The 22,452-nt window shown below is 35.2% G+C and overlaps 1 protein-coding gene across 6 annotated transcripts in view; it reads left to right on the top strand.

Annotated features, from left to right (window-relative positions):
- Pde1a (phosphodiesterase 1A) overlaps positions 1 to 19,832 on the top strand; it is a 349,265-nt gene extending 329,433 nt beyond the window's left edge. For all 6 annotated transcript variants that reach the window (XM_048808123.1, XM_048808124.1, XM_048808122.1 and 3 more), the window contains 2 exons: positions 15,262 to 15,378; positions 17,286 to 19,832. In XM_048808123.1, the coding sequence (XP_048664080.1) occupies positions 15,262 to 15,335 (74 nt within the window). In that variant the 3' untranslated portion in view covers positions 15,336 to 15,378; positions 17,286 to 19,832. The remainder of the gene's footprint in view (positions 1 to 15,261; positions 15,379 to 17,285) is intronic.
- Positions 19,833 to 22,452: the final 2,620 nt, after the last annotated feature.

The raw sequence follows: 22,452 nt of genomic DNA, 5'->3' as shown, positions 1-22,452 counted from the left end.
TATCTTTTGCACATTACAAACCAAAAACAAAAACAAACAAACAAAACACAGAATTGTTACTTCTCCAATTGCACTTAAATTAAGAGCAAATGAAGGGAAGAATATTTTTCCTAGTGTTAAAAGAGTTCCTATTCCTCATCTACAAGGCAAATTGTATCATGTGGATGCCAAAACACCAATGTGAATCCAAAGCTCTGATTTATCCTATGTTACATTTCTCCAGTGTCTTTGATAATCAACTCATTCTAGTTATACTCAACAGAAGCTATATAATGGACCCCAAATAAAATGGAAGGAACTTACTAATGTTCTAACTTGAGAAAATACTATTATACAAAGCAAAAGTAATATTTTTACCATGAAGAAATAAGAATGTAGTGTAACTCAGAACTTGTGCTTTCGTCAAAGACTGCACAAACTAATTTTCTGCCAAGTGTTTTTAAAGCACTATTTGCTGTTGTCGTTAAATATGGACAATTAATGGGAGTGTTTTTCTGAGGGATAATTTGGGGTCTGTCTCCCCAGCTCTCCTAGGCAATGATGGAGTAGTCAGCTATCCCTCAGCTCACATGTTCCTTATGTCTAAAACACAAATCAGACAATTTTTCTACTTATATTCAGGGACTGTTGGGTTAGACAAGTCAAAAATAGTGCAATATAAATCAATTATTGTTTTTTTATAGTATGGAAGAAGTGACCTTTTAATTATGAATTCTGTGTATTTTAAAAATACAAAAATCATATCAATTTTACTTTGGGGGGTGACAAAATCACTACTTAGGACAAAACCAATGTTTTAAAAGGTAGTAGATTTAAGGTCAATTTAGAAAATACTAGGTGAGAAGAGGACAGGTGACAGGTGGATATGCAGATATGGTGAAGATATGTGTTGAGTGTAGCTTGGCAAATGGAACAGGAGGTCAAAATTCTGGGTGACTTTTTCAGAGGCATCTAGACATGTGTTATCTTTGAGATAATGGGCAGATGGCTCTACATGTCAGTTTCCACAGCTGTTAAATCCCACCTCACAGGTTTGCTTGAGGGAGGTAAGTAGTGAAGCCCTTAGCATAGTGCCTGCTATCTTGCAAGTGTTCACAAGGTATTGATTCTTGTTGATATATTATCAATTGTATAATAATTTATTCTAAGATTATTTTTCAAATAATTAGTCAATGATATAATGATTGCAGAACTGGAGTCTCCAATCTCTCTTGATAGTATGCCCTGATTTATTCCCCGCAAGTATTATTTATGCCACCTACAAATAACACCATGATTCTGAGATCAGAAAAGTGAGCTAAGATTGCAATCTCAGAGCTTGATTAGCTAACGCTAGGGGATTTCTGTTGGTTTTGGTAGGTCTGTCTCTCCACCATCGTCTCACTACACCTGCTGAATTTAGGCTATTTATAAAGCAAAGCTAAAGTATTTCCATCATTTTATAAATTGTTTTTTTTTTAAGTTTAAACTTTTTAAACTGGTTTAGATAAACACCTAAAAGTCTTTGAGATGAACCAAACCAATGGAGTGTTTTTACTTCACCACTGTTTTTCTGTCTGACAAACAAGCTTCTCTGTACTTGCTTTGAACAGTTCCCATGAATTCATTCCCAAGGAGTAACTTCTGATATATCTGAGCTTGTAAATCCCTTTGGTAAAATGAAATTCCATTGTTGTGTTACTGGTCTTGTTGACTTGAAGGCCAAATGCTTTGACTTCAGGTTATCTATTTGTGGTCTATACTGAAAGAAATCACTTGATTGTTCTGAGTGTATTTCTTTCCTATAATCAAGTGAGACTAGAACAAAGTTTTAGCCTAGGTTTATGTAGATGGGGTATATCATGTACTATCATGAAAAACATGTTTTAGTATTATATGCCAAAATACATCCTACTATCATGTATATATAAAAAGAACAAATAAAAATTTTTTAAAATGATTTTTTAAAATTAGTCTTTAACAGAAATTTAGTGCATCCATAATTTGTACACACCAGTACACATTAACATTTGTAGTACATTATTGTCATAAGTAGGAATCATAGATATTTTCATAATATATTTAGTGGAGAAATCTTGAAGTATCACTTGAAATCATACTATTTCAAAATAGTATATATAATAGACCTGAAGTTAGACTTTGTTATTTAAAGCATCAACAAAGAAACTCATTTATTACCAAAGCATATTACTAGATTCACTAAAATATGTCAATAGTAATATTTTAATGTAAATAGAAACCTCTGTAATCATATGTATATCATTCGTGAATACTATTTTTGAGCAGACTTAAAGAGGGAGCCATGATTCAAAAATGATTAAAACTTTGGACTATATACATGTTTCCCAAGGTTATTACATAGACGAGCTCTGGGCTATGAAGGTCATCTAAAATGGTCTTTAATGGACTGAAATAGGCAAATAATTTCTTCTTTTTAAGAAGATTGATATTTCAAAAGGATGTGACTGATTTCTATGAAAGGCAGAGAATAACTTACAAGTCACATTACCCAAGTTATTATAAAGGCTTCTATGATTAAAAATTAATTTAAAGTAATGTAACATCTTTATATTAGAACATTATAGTTAAACACAGAAGTTGGATTCATTGTGATAAAATCATACATGCATGGAATTTGATTTACACCATTTCAGTCCCAGTTCTCCCTACTTTTCCTCCCGCCTCCCTCCCCTGTTCTCCTTCCTCTATTGATCTTCCTTTTGCTCGCTTACTTATTCATTTTGATTGGTGCTTTCTACATATCATATACATAAAGATGAAATTTCCTGTGGTATATTTACATATGCACATGACATGATTTTGTTAAATTGTTTCCACATTTCCTCCCTTCCCATTTCTTCTCCCTCCCTCTTGATTTGCTTCTATTCCACTGATTTTTCTTTATCTTTATGATATTCCCCACCCCACCTTCTTTCCCTTATTTTGCACTAGCTTCCACATTGACAGAAAACATTTAGCCAATGATTTTCTTTGCCACAGTCTGGCTGGGCACAAAATCACGAGCCACTCAAGCAGGAACAAACTTTATTTCTGAAACTCCTGCCAATGCCACACAGGCTCCTGGGAAAATTGCCGAACCACACACGTGTGGTTCTCCCGGACCACACTACACCAAACAGGAAATCCCTCCTCCGGAATTCCCTCCTACCGCACTTTCCCCAACCAATGGGAACTCTCCGGGAGTCCTGCTAGAGCTCCAAAGTAGCAGGCCTAGGCGGACAGCAGGGGTCTAATATCCAATTGAATGCAGATCTTAACATAATCATATCATCTCAACGGCTTGCTGGCGTCACCTTTCAACCAAAAATGCCATGCATCATTCCTACTTGGCTATGGCTCTCAGCATTTCTTAGTCTGACTTATTTCACTTAGCATTATGTTTGCCATTTCCATCTATTTGCCAGCAAATGCTGTATGTTCATTCTTCTTTATGGCTGAGTAAAACTCCATTGTGTATATATACTGCATTTTCTTGACTATTCATCTATTGACAGGCATCTGGGTTAATTCTATAATTTGGCTATTGTGAATTGTGCTTCTATAAACATTAAAGGGTCTGTATCACTAAAATATGCTGATTTTAGTTCTTTTGGATAAATACCAAGGAGTGGGATAGCCAGATCATATGGTGGTTCCATTCCTAATTTTTTGAGAAATCTTCATATTGCTTTCCAGAGTGGTTGCACTGATTTGCAGTCCCGCCAACTATGTATAGAGTGCACTTTTTCCTCATATCTTCAGCAGAATTTGTTATTATTTGTATTCTTTTTTATCTTTTTTTTTTTTTTGGTGCCAGAGATTGAACCCAGGAGTGCTGAACCACTGAGCAATATCCCTCACCCTTTTTATTTTTTAAATTTTGAGATAGGGTCTTTCTAAATTGGTTAGGGCCTCACTAAATTCTTGAGGTTGGCTTTGAACTTGCAATCCTCTTACCTCAGCCTCCTGAACCACTGGGATTATAGGTAATCATCACCTTGCCTGGATATTATTTGTATTCTTGATAATTATCATTCTCATTGGAATGAGAATGATAATTCTCATTAGTTTTGATTTGCATTTCCCTTATTGCTAGAGATGTTGAAGTTGTATATATGTGTGTGTGTATTTATATACACATATATATGCATATATGACCATTTGTGCTTCTTCTTTTGAGAATTTTTTTTAGTTCTTATGCCCATATATATTTTTTTCTTTTGGTGTTAAGTTTTTTGAGTTCTTTATATATTCTGAATATTAGTCTCCTGTCAGAGGAGCCTGGGAAAAGATTTTCTACCATTCTGTAGCTTTCTTCACATTTGTACTCATTTCCTTTGCTGTGGAGTAGCTTTTTAATTTGATGGCATCCCACATATTGATTTTTGGTTTAATTTTTTTCTTTAATTTTTAAATTTTTTGTTTGTTCTTTTTAGTTATGCATGACAGTAGAATATATTCTGACATATCATACATACATGGAATAACTTCCAATGTTTGTGGTTATACATGATGTGGAGTCAGACTGGTTGTGTATTCATATATGAACATAGGAAAGTTATGTCCAATTCATTCTACTGTCTTTCCCATGCCCAGCCCCCATCCCTTCCCCACATTCCCTCCTGTGGCACCTGGTGAACTGCCACTCCTCACTCCCCTTACTACACCAAGAGTCAGCATTCATATTGTCAGAAAGAACATTTGGCCTTTGGCTTCTTGGGATTGGAGTTCCATTCATTTACCATCAAATGCCATAATTTCATTCTTCTTTATGGCTGAGAAATATTCCATTGTGTATATGTACCACATTTTCTTTATCCATTCATCTATTTAAGGGCACCTAGGTTGGTCCCATAGCTTAGCTATTGTGAATTGAGCTGCTGTGACATTAATGTGGCCGTGTAAATATGGTATGCTGATTTTAAGTTCTTTGGGTATATGTGGAGGAGTGGGATAGCTGAGTCAAGTGGTGGTTCCATTCTAAATTTTCTGAGGAATCTCTGTAGTGCTTTCCAGAGTAGTTACACCAATTTGCAGACCCACTAACAATGTAAGAGTGTTCCTTTTCCCCCACATTCTCGCCATCATTTATTGTTGCTTGTGTTTTTGATAATTGCCATTTTTACTGGAGTGAGATGAAATCTTACTTTTGATTCACATTTCTATAATTGTTAGAGATGGTGAACACTTTTTCATATATTTGTTGACCATTCATATTTCTTCTTCTGTAAAGTGTCTGTTCAGTTATTTTGCCCATTTATTGATTGGGTTATTTGTTTACTTGGTGTTAAGTTTTTTGAGTTCTGTATATATCCTGAGATTGACGTTCTATCTAAGGTGCAGCTGGCAAACATTTTCACCCATTCTGAAGACTCTCTCTTTATGTTCTTGGTTGTTTTCTTTGCTGTGAAGAAACTTTTTAGTTTGATAACATTTATTGATTTTTTATTTTACTTCTTGCACTTTTGGAATCTTGTTGATCCATAAAACATAACTGGCCTCAAAAATGCTAAAAATGAGAAAAAAAGAAATATGAGTATTATAAATGTCCATATACCATTAAGGTCACAATTAAACAGAGGAAATGGCGGGGGCGGGGGTGGAAAAAAAAGAAGAGGAAATAAATTCTTGATGCAAAGTTAAAGAATTCTTTCTATTGGAGTTCAGAAGATTCTCAGCTTCTATTCTCAGAACTTTTAGGTGGGGTCATCTGGATTGTGATGTTCCCCCCGCTGGATTGCTGGAATGAGAGAGGTAATCTGGTAGGCAGAGTTCCTGGAGACAGGGTATAGGTTTAAGTGGGCTCCAGGCTCTTTGCTGAATACCAATTGGTCTGGAAATTTTAAAATAGCACACCTCCAAGGCCAAGACAACTCTCCCAGCTGGTCCTCCAAGCAGCCAGATTGGTGGAGCTAGGTGGATTTCCATAACCAGTTGTCCCTTGTATAAAGCTCTCTCCATGTTTAATTTTCTCCTAGTCACCTAAGCACACTCTTGTCATGCAATGTGTGTTTTCTGAGTCTGTATTTCAGGCCAAACTCAAGATTTGTGGCTCCCTCAGCTGCCAGCCCCCAGCACCATGGCTTCAATATGGTTCCTTCCTCTGTCCTCCATAAGACACCTGGAGAGATGGCAGCTTCTTTCCTGGACAAGAATATTGTGCAGTGCCCCTTTCAGTTTAGTCAGGCAATGTTCTTGACCCCTGGATGTTCCACTCCCAGACAGGCCTCAGGTCTCCTAAAAGTATGGGTCCCTTAAATTCCCTTATCCCTCTACTTTGCTAGAGGAGGGACCCTTCTGGCTGCTGCTTAGGGCCCAGCCATGGCAACAGCTGTGCCTCTGGGGATTTCTTTCTTATTATATCCAACCTCCTGAGTGCCTGATCTGCTTTAAATATCCAGTTTTAAATTCCAGCTAAGTTCTATCTTTTCTTTGTTCAGCCATCTTGCTGGGAAGCTGCCTGTCTGCTTTCTTGGCTCACACCATGGAGCAGCCAGGGAAGAGACTTCCTCTATTCTACCATCTTGGGGAAAAAAAGAAAAAGAAAAACTGTTTTATTTCCTGAGCTTTAGGGATATTGTTAAGGAAGTCAGTGCTTACATGAATTTGATGGAGGGTTAACCCTATGCTTTTTTCTAGGACTTGCAAGATTTCTACCCTAATTTCTAAGTTTGAGGTCCATATTTATTTGGCTTTTGTGCAGGGTGAGAGATGGTGATCTAGTTTCATTCTTCCACATATGGATATCCAGTTTTCTCAGCATCGTTTGTTAAAAAGGCTATTTTCTCCAACATACATGTTTGGCACCATTGTTAATATCAGATGGCTATAATTTTGTGGGTTCATCCCTGAGTCTTATATTCTGTTCCATTGGTCTTCATGTCTATTTTGATGCCAATATCATGATGTTTTTGTTGCTATAGCACTGTAGTATAATTTCAGATCAGGTTTTGTGATGCCCCTTTATAATGTTGTGGCAAGTTCCTTCCACCCCTAGTGAGTTTCATCCCAGGATACAAGGTTGGTTCAGCCTATGCAAATCAATAAATGTAATTCACCAAAAAGACATGTGTCACGATCATCTCAATAGATGCAGAAAAGACCTTTGATGGAATTCAGTATCTGTTTGTGGTAAAAATGCTAGGGGTGGAAGGAACTTGCCACAACATTATAAAGGGGCATCACAAAACCTGATCTGAAATTATACTACAGTGCTATAGCAACAAAAACTCACTTGATCATAGTGTATTCTTGATTAGTTTCTGAATGTAGTTTGTTAATATTTTATTAAGGATTTTTACATCTATGTTCATCAAGGATATCGGTCAGTGGTTATATTTCCTTGATATGTCTTTGGTTTTGGTATCAGTGTTGTACTGGCTTCATAGAATGTATTTGGGTGTGTTCCCTCCATTTCAATTTCATGAAATAATTTGAGAAAAACTGGTATTAATTATTCTGTAAAGGTCTGTTAGTGTTTTATTTTTTGTTGGATTGTTCGTATTACCAGGACATAGTGACCTTCTTTATCTCTTCTGATTAATTTCTTGAAATCTGCTTTATCAGATATAAGAATAGCTATTCCTGCTATTTCTTGGATTCTATTTGCATGGCATATTTTTCCATCTTTTTACTTTCTGCCTGTGGGTATCTTTGCCTATGAGGTGAGTCTCTTGCAAAGAGCATATAGTTGGATCTTGGTTTTTGGTCCACTCTGCTAATCTGTGTCTTTTAATTGGAGTGTTGAGATTTATATTCAGTGTTATTATGGACATGTTTTTGTAGTTCTCTGCCATTTGAGTTTGCTTATATTTAATTCGGTATTAATTTTTATTTAGTTGGTTGATCTTTTAATGATCTTCATCTATTTGAGAGTTTGGGGGTTTATTTTGGGGTACCTCTCTGTGCAGTTTAATTTGAGTATTTTTTGTATTGATGGTTTAATGGTGATGAATGCTTTTAGTTTATATTTGTTGTGAAAGGTTTTTGTATCCCCACTGATTTTCAAAGAGAGCTTTGTTTGAAATAGCACTCTTCATTGGCAATTTTTTTTTAATTTTAGATGGATATCTAAAATAGAGCTTGTAATATCTCATTCTGGGCCCTCCTTGATTTTAGGGTCTGAGCTGAGAAGTCACAAGTGAGCCTCATTTATTTGCCACTAAATTTGTCCTCACAGTTTTCTTTCATAGATTTAGTATTCTTTCCTTGTTTTCTCTGTTAGGCATTTTGATTATGATGTGTATTTGAGAGTTCTATTCTAATCTTGACTATGTGAGGTCTTTATATTCCCCCTGTATGTGGACATCTATCTTATTTCTGGTATGGGGATTTTTTTTCAGTTACCATCTCATTGAAGATATTCTTAGTACCTTTAGTCTGTATCTCCGTGTTTTCTTCTATCACAGTGTCTCTCAGGTTTGTTCTTTTGGTGCTGTGCCAGAGAGTTCTGTGTATTCTGATCTCCATCTTTCATTTTGTTTCTTTATTGCATGCTGAGTATTCAAGTTTATATACACTGTCTTCAAGGCCTGAAGTTATATTTTCTGCATTATCTAATCTGTTGGTGATGCTTTCAAATAAATTTTTAATTTGATTCATTTTTTTCTTTCATTTCCAGTTCTGATTGGTTTCTTTTCAGTATCTCTATTTTCTTTATTACACTTTATAACTTTCATCTCCTCTATTTGCTCTCTTAATTCATTCCTTAGATGATATTTTAGTTTGTTGGGTACTTTAACAATCAGCTTTTTGTAATCTTTCTTTTTCTGAAATTTCATCCATTTCCATATCTGTGAGATCATTTGTTGAGGATTGTAAATTTTATGGGGAGACCTATTTGCCTCTTTCCTCATGTTTTCAGAGATCTTGAACTTATACATCAATTGAGATGGATTCCCCTTTCCTTCTTATAAATGAGTTCTTTTACAAGTAGTTTTCTTTTGTGGTTGTTGTTGTTGTTGTTGGGCTTCTCTTATTTTGATGTCTGAGAAGATATCCAGGACTGGGTGTTAAGGTCCCTTTATGATTGTTCCTCCTTGGAGAGCCTAGTTGTTGGTTTGAGGTTTTTGTTCCTCAAAGTAATGTTGAAAGCTTATCTTGGGTTAGATTATGTGTGGTATGAGATTTGGTACTACTTAGCTGAGTTGTGGTATTGCTTGGTAACAGGCAGTACTTTCTCTACTATCTGAAAATAACTTTCCAGCTCCTTTTTGAGGAAGGGGGATCCAGGAATAGTGCTAGTTTTAGCATCAGAAGTAGCCTTAAGATAAATACTGATTGTCTTTTTTTACATCTATAACACTAATTGCCACCATTATAGGAATGGTGGGGTCATCAGTATTTAACATTAGTCGCAACAATTAAAAAACAAAACTGTGAAATACATGTCTATTATGTTGTCTACTATATTAATAATCACAATATGAATGGGGGAATTATATAAACTATGGCTATTAAATAGTAGCATTGTAATTTCTTAAGTGAAGACCAAATAAGGTAGAAAAATTTGAAATATTAAAAAAGTTGAACAGAGGAGAGTCAAGATGTACGTAGCAGATGCTGGCTGTGAGTAAGGGGGAATAAAACTAAACTAAAAATAAATTTTAAAAGAAAGAAAAGGGATATTGGGGTTGTGGATTAGTGGTAGAACGTTTGCCTTGCATGTGTGCGGTACCGGGTTTGATCCTCAGCACCATATATAAATAAATAAAGGTATTGTGACCATCTACAACTAAAAAAAAAAAAAGAAAAAAAGAAAGGAAGAAGGAACAGGACAGTTTGGCTAATAGTGTGAGAAGAGAGTGAAGAGGACCAATAAGAGGGACAAACACCAAGATACAAACACCTAACCAAATGTAAAATCAAAACAACCCAAACCCATGTATATTTATACCCTACCGAATTCAAATAAAGGTTAAAGAATAAACAGATGAATAAGAAACAATGTAAAAGTAAAATTATATGAATGTATACATATTTTTTAATCTATGTAGTAAGAACACACATAAACACATACACACACAAACACAAAACAAAATTTTGCAGAATGAAAAAAAGTAAAAAGTAATAAAATACATTGAAATGATATTTGAAAAAAAAATTAAAAAGTTAATTTTAGAAACAAGTAAAAATACATGGAGGGGATATGGAGGAAAAAATGAAAAAAGAGTTGAGAAATTTTTAAAATTTTAATGAGAAATAAAGTGCTTATTTACAAAAAGGGGATCAAAACTGTTCGCAGGGATGGATTTTCATTCTTTGTGTTTATTTTTGGCTCTATAACCCTTGGGCCAAGGGCTGTGTGTTGTTAAATCTAGTGTCTTTGTGTTCCTCACCTATCTGCCATCCCTCTTGGCTAGTAGAGGCTCTCACCTTCCAGTCTCCCAGTATAGGGTGGGGTAGACTGGAGAGGGCTGAAAAATTGTGTATGCTTATAGCAGGGGTGGTGCAGAGTTCTACATTGGAAGTTGCAGTAATTTGGGTTAGTTTTGGTTGACCTTTGGGATTCTTTTGGTGGGTATTTGAGATTTGATCCATGCCCTTGGTTTAAACCAAGGGATGCTGTTCTCTGTTGGACATGTGGATCTGTAAAGCCTCTGATAAAATTCACTTTTAGGGGTAGGGACTAAACCTCTGCAGGTTTCACTTTCACCACTATGAATATGAATTACCAGGTATTTGCCCTGGAGTTCAGAAGCTCCTGTGTGTCAGCTGAAGTCTTCTTCCCAATAGGCATTTGGGGATATCAGTACCAAAGGGAGCTCTCTTTCCTTAATAATGGGAGCTTGTGTGCTTCAGGCATAATTTTCTTTGTGCCTATTTTAGTCACTCTGGGGTCATAATAGAAGACTTCTGGCAACTTCCTTCACAAGATCCTGATCTGTCTCTACTTGCTAAGGCACAGTGCTTATAGATGGTTCCTGTGCTGGCAACTGGCTTCATGCTGGCAGTTCCCTGATTCCTGCTGTTATTTGCCTGTGGACCAAGCAATTTTCGGTGGAATTTCACAAAATCACTGTCCACAGACTCTGGTTCCCTTAAGATCAGCCACCCCCTCTATTCCACAGTTTCCCCCAAGCCAGTTAAAATACACACACACATACATATTATCTGCCATGCTATCCTTTCTTACTGGCTGCACTTTCTACTCCCTGCTCCCCTCAACAATCACCCTGTCATGGCCAATGCCTGCCCAGCTGGAGCATATCCTACACTAATTCTTACATTATGTTCAAAGTTTCTGACTTTCTGTGTCTCTGTGGATTCTTTTACAGTCTAGTAAGTTCCCTTAGTTACCAACCTCAATGAGTAGTGGTCTTCCTGCTTTGGAAGTCTGGTGCTGAGGAACTGCTGGGAAGTGTGTCCTTCCTCTAATCTGTCATCTTCCAATTGGACTTGGTTTTACAGACGGAGAACACTAATTCAATATTTTCCAGAGTAATCTGATGTCGTGAAATTGCTTGTCGATATTTTGTGTCTTTGAAAACAACTGGAATTTTTCAGTTTTAAAGAGAGATATGTTTTCAGTGCTCCAAAACTCTTATATTGAGTTGGTCATAATATTTTATTATTGGTCTTTCTAGTGTATGTGCAAAATTACTCTTGGATGTGATTTCGTGAATCATTTGGTGATTTTTGTGTGTGTGAGTGCTACATTGTTGCCATTTTATTATTTTTTCCCTTTTATACTTGTTTCATACTGGTGAGTTCTTTACCCACTAGAAATAAAGAGTTTTGGGGTGGTAGGTAGACCTTAGTGTCCTTTACCAATGTAAAAAAAAAATTAAATTTTTGAGAATCAGTAAAACAATTAAATAGTTAAAGTTCCTTTCTTTGTCTATGTTTATCACTTTTGCCTGTTCTGTTCTATTCCAGCTTATTTTGTTCTGTTTTAATGCAGTCTTAAGTAACAGGGAATTAAATCAGAAGTTTAACTCAAGACTCCAAGATGACAAATGTCAGAAAGCAAATTAAATTGTAAGATAGGAATTTCAAAGAAGATTCAAAAGCCCATAATAGAAGATTTAAAACCCTCACTCAATTCAAACAATGGGAGGTTAAGTTGCTGAAAGCTGAAAAAGAATTTCTGAGAAGGATTTTGGTAAAGAGGTCCCTGCTATTGGGGAAGGTATAGAAATGCTTCCTTCCTCACCCCAAGTAAGGAGAAGAGCATGTCACCAAGACTATTGAAGGGATTAAAGCATGCACCTCAGATATAGCATCAATCTATGGGATATATAAAGAACTCAAAACTTAACACCAAGAAAACAAATAACTCAATCAATAAATGGGCTAAGAAACCAAACAGACACTTCTTAAAAGAAGAAATATGAATGGTCAACAAATATATGAAAAATTTTCCAACTTCTCTAGCAATTACAGAAATGCAAATAAAAACTACTCTAAGATTTCATCTCACTCCAGTCAGAATGGTAATTATCAAAAACACAAGCAACAATTAATGTTGGTGAGGATATGGGGGACAGGGGACAGTTATATATTGCTGGTGGGACTACAAACTGGTGCAACCAATATGGAAAGCAGTATAGAGTTTCCTCAGAAAACTGGGAATGGAACCACCATTTGACCCAGCTATCCCACTCTTTGGTTTATACCCCCAAAGACTTAAAATCAGCATATTACAGTGACACAGTCATATCAATATTCAGAGCAGCTCAACTCACAATAGCTAAATTATGGAACCAACCTAGATGCCCTTCAATAGATGAATGGAAAAAGAAAATGTGGTATATATACACAATGGAATATTAATCAGCCTTAAGGAAGAATGAAATTATGGCATTTGCTGGTAAATGGATAGAGAATATCATGCTAAGCAAAATCATCCAATCCCCAAGAAACAAAGGCTGAATGTTTTTTCTAATAGGTGGGTGCTAATTCACAATAAGTGGGAGAGGAATAGGGAAGAATAGAGGTACTTTGGATTTGGCAGACGGGAGTAAAGGGAGGGAAAGGGAGTACAGGGATAGAAAGGATAGTAGAAGGAATACAGCATTATTACCCTATGTTCTTATATGACTACATAACCGCTGTGATTCTACATCATGGACAAGTAGAAGAATGAGAGGGTATAATCCATTTATGTGTGATGTGTCAAAATACATTCTACTGTCATGTATAACTAATTAGAACAAATTTTAAAAAGGAAAAAAAAAAACAGAAGAAATGGTTGTCTTAGGAATTACCATGAAACCATGGAAATAAATAGTCCCAAATAATTAGCCCTTTTGAGTCATTATATTTAATGTATCTGCTTTTCCTCTCTCATTATAAAAGTTTTTTTTTCAAATCAACCACTTAAAAAATACAGCAATTAAAAAAATAATAAAAAGACAACATTGGTAATAGAATCTGGTTCTTATCTAAGAGAACTGAAGAGTTCGATAGGCGACAGATGAGCACATGGAGAAGAGGCTGTGTAGGTTTCAGCCTTTCCTTAAGCAGTTCATGCGAATACATGCCTCCAGACAGTCTCATGTGAGCCAAATGTACCCCATGGTGTTTGTAAGTGTGATGCAGCTTCAGTAGACAGAAACTGGAAGTGTACAGGCAAATTTCCAAGGGCGATGGACATTACAAAGAAACCAGGAATTTCTGTGCTCTCAGGAAGCTGGGAAAAATTTCTAGCCATGGACCTTGGCAAGATTTCTGAAGAAGAAATCATGAATGTTGTCAAAGGAAAAAAGTCAGCTCCATGTACCTGCCAGTTCACACCTGCCAGATCTAAGGAGTGATGCTGATCAAATGGAACTTGACTCTTCCTTTTGACACAGGAGTCCAAGGTCATCAGCTGAAAGAGAAGATACAAGATGTGAAAGAATCAAACTCTACCTGCTCCCAGCATGCACAGTTTCTAGGTTCTGCAATAAACCCCAGTTGGGAAAGAAGTATTGTCTTATTTGACTATTACAATGTATATATTTGACCAAACCTTCTAATGTCCAAGTTGAGACTTTGAAAACATAATGTGATCACAGGATGGTTTTTATTATCTAAGAACAATCAGAAAAGTTATGAGACCACCTGACATTTTGATCCTGAAACAGAAGATAATTTCCTCTACTGAGTATATTTGACATAAATACACTAATAACCAGTGTCTTTTACCACACATTGATCACTTGCTATACATTGGAAGTACATAGGAATAAGAGACTGGCATAGTCAATATAATCTGAAGAAACAAATTAATGAAATTCATGCTCTTAGAATCAGTCAGCTTCTATATAAACCTTGAGGAAAAATAAATCATTAGTGTGGAAAACATCCCCAAACTTTTGGAAAAGTTATAGAGAATTTATCAGAAATAGAATTATAAAGCAAAATGTGCAGATAAAAGAGTACATACATTTGCTTTGTGATTTATTCCATCATATTACATACTCTCTTCTTGTCTAACCTCAAGCAAACCCTGAGGCAGATGAGTCAACTTCTTACAATAAATGTTGGAAGAATCATTTCAAAATTAATTCATGCAAAGTTAATTATTTAGACTACCTTCATTCAAATTTTAGAAAAAGAAATCTGTCATACATTAAAATTTTCTGAAATATCAAGATATTTTGAGTAATTGACTTAACATTTTAATTTCTTTTTTGTTTATTTTGTATTCTGCATAATCAGATTTTTCATATATACATTTTTTTTTACATTTCCCTTTGTAACTCTGTTTCTGATTAATGCTCCACAAATTTTCCAGAATCTCTTGAAATATTTTCTATGCTAATGATTTTTTCCTCAAGTGTATACAGAAGCTGAATGAATCCAAGAATATAATTTCTATTAGTTTGTTTTTGAAGATTATTTTATATTAAATATGGCTTATCTCTTATTCTCATTTGTTTTAAATTCATAGCAACTAATCATTATGTGGTAAAAAGAATACTGGTAATTAGAGGGTATATTTAAAAGAATTCATTTTGATTAAAAATATTCAGGAAAAACATATGTAGTTGATACACATGATTTAATAGGTATTTAAACATGTCTCCTCTGTTTCACTTCTGTATCCCCAGATTAGCTTCAAAAATTACATAATCACCAGAAGATGATTTGTTATGCTCTGTAGATCCACAGGCTGAAAAGAACACGTTTGATATCTTTGGAGGAATGTACTACCAAATCCATTGTAAAACTCGCTCTCAGCATTTTATAAATCTCTTCCATCTTCTGACCTTATTAAGTTTTTCCAAAGGCCAATTTTTGTTTTGTTTGTTTGTTTACTTAATTTTTTTTTAGGTGAACCTGATCTTCTTAAGAACTCAGAAGACTTAATAAAGGCTGAAGAAAAACATGCTGATGCACACCCATAGGTCTGAAGGACCTGAAAGGCTTCTGTCACTTTAAACATGAGAGGTAACTTCACTTTTTAGTAGTAAACCTAATTTCTAAAATGAATAGGTTGTAGAATACCTTTAGAGACAAAGGTGTCTTGTATAAATGCTCCTCTTAGATTCATTTTTAAAACTCCTCGTTTCAGTCTTCAGTGTGAAAACTCCCCATTTCCAGTCTATCTTAACTTTTAAATTTTAAACTTCATAAATAAAAGATATATATATATAGAGAGAAAGAGACTCAATTTTTAGATTTCTGAAAACAATAAGCTATAGTCTATAGGAATATTAATTTCTTTTCTAATTCATCTCAGAAATATAAATTTTTGTACTGATTTCTATTTTTATTTCAGATAGGAAATATGAATGTTGATACCTGCTGATAAACACAAAGCTAAGACATGTTGTGAAATAAATATCATGTTCACTAAACTCAGAGGACACATGCATTAGTGGTTTTCTTATAAAAAATTCATTTCCTAGGACCTGCCTTCAGTCTACCAAATTATTAACTCGGGGAGTGTGATGCCTTGGAAATCTGAATTTTTAATAAGTCCATCTGTTGATATTTCTGTCCACTAAAATGAGAATCCCTGTCTTGGGCCTTGGAAAAGAAAGGTTTATGCACAGTGGCCATGTCTGAATGTCTTGTAAACAATGGTAATGAACAAAACCCGGGTTCTGCCATGAAGCTTGCTATTGGGTGGTGAGGGCAAGAGAAAAATCCAAGGGCACCATACTAAGCCTCTGGGAGGTTATTATTAGCTCCTCATATATTTTGGACATAAAATAGTTAAAATGTGATTTGCTTTTCAGAGAATTCCTTCCTTATTCTTGAGTTACAAAGACATTAAGACTGTCACTGAGATGAACATCTTACATATATTATCTCAATTAGCCCTTTCAACAGTTCCACAGTTAGTGAATGTTATTTTATATATGCAGCTTGAAAAGAAATCAAGACACAAAGTGGCTCAGCAACTAAAACCAATCTCCATAATTAACAATTACAATATATTATCACATATTAGCTACAACATTCCTTTTTCATATCCTCCATCCAGATTATGCATTTATTACCTTTCAAGTCCATGGTCATTTCAGAAGAGTCCTTGGGTCCTGATATATATATATATGAGACAGAGTCTACTTCAGGGAAAACTAATGCAGAGGAGTACTACAGGTGTTTCAAACAACAGAGTTTTGTTGTGAAATGATTATCATTAGAAAACTGAGTGAAACAATATTAAACAAGATTCTTTCCCATAGGAAATATCCAAGTCAGTGTACATTAATTATGTAGCTTCAAAATAAAAAAAAAAAAGGACTTTAGGATCAGCATCCCTAAGCGTTATGATATGTATGGAATATTTGTGAACAATTTTCCAGAAATTGTATGTGAGGAATACAGGTTACTCACACATTTGTACAGATAGCCATTCATTGTATGAAAAAAAATTACAGAGAGAAGAGAATAAAACCAGAAAGAATTCCAAAATAATTATCTATCATATGCTGATAAATCCCATATTTTTGACCAAATAAATAAAGTACAATGTAAAATTACTACATGGTAATTGATCATGACTGAATCATGATCTCTACTTTTTATTTACTTTTCATCAATGAATAAAAATTGTGCACATTTATCACATACAAGGTGTTGTTTTAAAATAATTCAAATGAATTAACATATGTATAGCCTCATTTTCTTATTTTTTGTGGCATGAAGACTTAAAATCTATTAGCAATTTTCAAGAATATGGTACACTATTGTTATTCATGTTGTTGTAACCATGTTATATAATATATCTCTTGAATTTACTTATCAGGTCTAACTGAAATTTTGTATCCTCTGATTAACATCTACCCAAATGCCTACCCAGCCCCTTCTCTTCTGATCTTAATTTTCATTTGATTTTATTTCAGGATAATGAAATCAGCACTAAAACCATCCTAATCCTCAACTTTCCACAAAGCTATATTCTCTTCTTTCAACATGCAATTAAATCAGGCCATTTTAATTCCTATAAAAGGAAAAAGAACATAAATTTCAAAGCTAGTAACTAGCCAAGTAAATACCCTCAAGTTGCTATCAAAGTTTTTGGCCTGTGTTTCAGCCATTGTTTTTCCTCTGCATTTTGGCCTTCTTCCATCAAGCCAGAGAAATTTTAATTCAAGAATTGGACAGTTTTAAATGCTCATCACTTCTAGCCCAGACATAGTGACTGTGCAATATGCGAGCAGAAGACAAAGCATTAAAAAATGTTTGTTGCACTGTCTTATGCAGAATGCTATAACTAGAGATGCTTTCAAGATCTTAAGTTAAAGAAAAGAAAAAAATAAACAAAGCCATGGAAGAAAATTCTTTTGCAGAGTTGGGGAAACAGGCTCTTTAGATTGTCCTGCATATTTTAACTGCTTGGGAATCAAGTGAGAGTTGGAGTTTCCGGGGAAACTAGTGGAAGCCCTAAGGAAACAGTGGAACATCTAAGCTGAGTTTGGTGGCCTGATGAGGAACACCTCACTGTAAATCTTTAGCTGGGAAATAGCAGTGCAGCCTTCCCCTGAAACCAGCGGACCAGCCTGCATCCATTGCTTGTGGTTTCCAAGTACCAATGCATCATCTACATGGGTGTGGTCACATTGCAAGCCACATATTACCAACAGTCCCTGATAACAAGGAGCATCAGCCATTGTTTCCAACAGACACTTAAAGGGAGAATGGAGTTTGCCTGCTGTGGTGTTAATCCCATAAGGATGTAAAAAAAATATTACAGGTCAAGGGATAAGAGATAAGAAGTGTGCGTGTTTGTGTGTGTGTGTATGTGTGTGTGTGTGTTTAAAAATGTCTATGGAAATGGAAGTCCACACTTTTCTGTACAGATAATTATTTGATGTGACTTTTTAATTATACTAAACAAAAACAAACTGCCACCCTTAGAAGTTCTGCTTCCTTGTCATGTTTTGCCTGAGCATGTGCAAAGCCTTTTGAGAATTACCTTTATTTGTTATTAGCTGACAAAAAAGGTCAAGCACAATTAGGTGATGTAACTTTTCATTGTACAAACATTTCAATGATTGTAAAGTCTAAGTGAATTTACTCTTGTGAAAGGTGGAGACTGGATGGAAAGAATCAAGAAGAGTCATCAATTAAATGGCACAAAGGAGGGTCCATCCATTCCATGAGTTGCCTCTTGCACCTGCTTCCTTCCTGGATTCCACAATGCTAAGCAATACTTTAGAAATTGGTACAATCAGAAGCTTTTACAACTAAGTAGTGAGATTTTATAACTCACAACTTATATCTCTTTTAATGTGTAAGCCATACTCTATATGCATATTTAGTATGCATCATTGTAATTTAAGATATTTTTGTGTCTAAACTGTATAAAATGCTTTTAAATGTTCTGTGAATAGGTCTTTTAGTTTCATCTGAATCTTGTGCAGAGACACAGCTAAATAATGGAATTGTATCATAGGCATTACAATGCAATTGATATTTTAAATGTAAGTCAGTAAAGATTGATCTATAATAATGTATTGGGGAAAATTTATGGAAATGTACATCATGGTGACTTTTTGTCCATTAAAGATGGACTTTTTATTTCTATTTATGGAGAAATTGTAACTACTGCTTTTAATGTCTTTTTTAAAAACAAGCTACTTACTGTCTAGAAAATATTCTGCATTTAAAACAGAATCTGGTTGTTTGGGAAGTGTAATTACTAATTATTCCTATTTGAGCCAGTTGTCTTTCAGTGAAGCTATAGAGTATCTTGAGGGAAGCGTAAATTGAAACCCTGCTCCTCCAATGGCATAGGAAATATAGCCACTCTGTTCCTATTAATATTTTAAGATCTCTATATGTTGTTATTGTGAAAGAGAGGAATATAAAGGATTCATCAATGTCTCTGTATGGGCACTAGCTTCATTCCAGGTTATGTGGCCCGCCGAGCACTGTGACTGAGCTTGCAGAGGCAATGGGGCAAGACCCTCCACTTCAGAAGTGTCACAGTGCTCAATGAACTTTCTTTTCATAATTTCCTCTCTATCTCCCACATTCCCTACTCCTCTCCCCTACTTTGCCATTTTATCTTCTGTGTTTCTTCCTTTCTTCTCTCTCTCTCTTTCTCTGTAAAACAGCTAATTTGACACACTAATCAGCAGGAAGTCAGATTGGAGGTCACCTGTGCCCATCCTTCTGCAGGTACCAGTGTTGAGTTCATGCTATAAGCGACAGACTAATGGGTTAGGCTGCTGCACCTTGAATGTCCTGCTTTGCATTCTTATTCTCAGCTTCCCAACATATATATCTTGTAAGCCCATATGCCTTTTTATTTAACGAGGACTTTTTAATTTAATTTTCAACATGACAACCTAAAATTCTTGTGTTTTTAGTATGCTGTAATTCCCTGCATTCCCTATTATGTATGATTGCCAAATAAATCATGTTTGATGGAAAATGTCATGACACATTTGGTGCTTGGTGTATTTCAACTTGGTGGGGCATTGAAAAGCTGGAGAATCTGGGAAATCAGAGATAGACAAATAAAACATTGATGTATGAGGTTTTTTTTTCAGACAGTGATTGCATCCTATTAAATAAATATTTATTAAATGTTTAGTATTATACCATTTTTTTGCAAACTCCTATCTAGAAACATGGTTCATATATAAATATGGAAACTTGAATTTTTCCTTCAGAAATTTCAAATCTTACAGAAGAGACGCTCTATTCAAAAATTGGTATTAGTTTTGTCAGGAAGTGAATTTGCTCTCTAATGAAATATTTATTAAATACATTTTGGGAAGGGGGCGTACTCGGGACTGAACCAAGAGGTACTTAACCACTGAGCTACATCTCCAGCCCTTTTTATTTTGAGATAGAGTCTCACTAATTTGCTTAGGGCCTCCCTAAGTTGCTGAGGCTGGCCTCGAACTTTTGATCCTCCTGGCTCAGCCTCAGGGAACCACTGGGTTTATAGGCATGTGCCAGCACACCACGGGGCTTAAACACTTACTATTTGCAAACTCTTGTCTAGAAATATGGTGCATATACAAATATTAAAAGTTGAATTTTCCCCCTAAAATTTCAAGGCTTTTAGGGAAGATAGTCTATTCAGGCTGTAATTTATACATCATAACTAAAATGCCACATATAAAAATAACCAGGTACAAATAAAATATGTCTTTGGATATTAGAAGAGGTAAACTGTTCCTATCATGAGGGCTTCCAAAAGGTTTAGACTAGGTGGTATACATGAATCAACAAATAATAAGCAACAAAAAAATCATGTAATCATTTTCTATTTTCCATGTAAATACTTCTGAAATATTTTCTCTAATCTTCATAGTGATCCAACAAAGTGATATTGATACTCACAAAGGAAACCAAGTCCCAGAGAAAGACTCTTGTCTAAGAATACATAGTGGCAGAATCTACCCTGGATTTGATTCTAGGTGTCTCATGCATCAGAATCTTTTTTTCTTTCTACTACACCTTTGTGGGACAGGGCAGAAACACAGAGGAAAGGAAAGCTCTGCGAAAAAGAGCACTTGGGAATTTATGAAGAAGCAAAGGGTGTTGAGTCAAAGTGCAGGCCCGGTGAGTTTCAATTAAATGAATACAGAGTAAATGGTGTGATGTGTGTCACCAGAGGCTGTCTCTCCATGATATTAGATGAAAACATAAAAACTTACCTAGTCATCAGATACAGGACACTTAATTGACTTTTTTATTTTAAATGTGATTTTGTGATAAATTTCCAGATAATGACAAAAAGCCTTTAAATTCTACTTTGATGTGGAAATACATCTTAGATATAAAATACTTATTTCCTAAATTAAGCCTTCCAGTTTTTAATTGCTTTTCTAAATACTACATAGCTTGTTCATCATTTAATATAAACCTTAGACAAAGAAAATGTATGTTAGAGTAAAAAATTGAGCACCTACTAGTGTTTGGCATTAAATTATTATCATTTCTTTAAAGGAGATTCTTAATATTTAATATTAGAATCCTGGGGCAGAGTTATGGCTCAGTGGTAAAGCACTTGCCTTCCATGCATGGGGCACTGAGTTCGATCCTTAGCACCACATAAATAAATAAAATAAAAGTATTGTGTCCATCTAAAAATTAAAAAAAAATCCTGTGTATGGGTAGATGTGTATATTTAAAATGCTATTTGGGGGCTTTTTATCCCTTATTAACTTTAGAAATTTCTGGTGTTTGCTTAATATAGTGAAGGTTGGAGAACTTCCTTTTCATCTCAAACAGATACATGTTTATTTCAGATGAAGATTATAATTGTTTAGTTTTTCTAGTTCATTATAATGGCACTATGGCATGACATTGTTTTCTTAGATTTTTCTCTTTTACTCTCTTTAACTATTTCTTTAGGCATTGCCATTCCCCTCTATGAATGAGGACAGTCAGCAAAGAAAGCAGAACAATCTGTGTAAGTTCATACAGGCAGTAAGTGGAAGAGTTCAGGTTTGAAGTCTAACCATTAGGAAACACTGCCCCTGTCCCCGGAAAAGATCTGTCATGTCTTCTCTGCACACTTTGTCCATCACCTCCCTTTTCTACTCTTTATTCCATTTTTCAGGCACTTCTAAAAACTTCCACTCTGAGAAGACAGAATTTCTAGTGACAGACAGTGGTGTGGCGTGCACTTTGGTGATCAATTAAATCATGTGTTACTGTACATGAGGTACCTCTGATTTTCATAGGAGGAATATTTAGTATGTCACCATAAATGTGCCTTTTCAATAATTGTTGGTGCTCCAAAGACCCTTGATACTCAAACAACAGTCCACATCTGGAAACTCTTCAGAAATAAAGAACCTCAGGCCTCATCCATACCTACAAACCAGAATTTGCATTTTAAGTCAATAACTGAATGATTTTTATATACAATGCTGTTCTAAATGGTCATTAGATATTACACAGTAATTCTAACCCCATAATAAAGGTTGGGGGTGTATGTAGTTCAATGTTAGATTGCTTGCCTTGCATGCATGAGTAAGGCCTTGGGGTGGGGGTCAATTGCCAGCACTCAAAAAAAAAAAAAAAAAAAAAAAAAACAAAAAA

Source organism: Marmota marmota, unplaced genomic scaffold (assembly GCF_001458135.2).
Source record: "Marmota marmota marmota unplaced genomic scaffold, marMar, whole genome shotgun sequence".
Taxonomy (NCBI): Eukaryota; Metazoa; Chordata; class Mammalia; order Rodentia; family Sciuridae; genus Marmota; species Marmota marmota.
The sequence above is the reverse complement of the archived record's forward strand: the minus strand, read 5'-3'. Positions and strand labels throughout refer to the sequence as shown.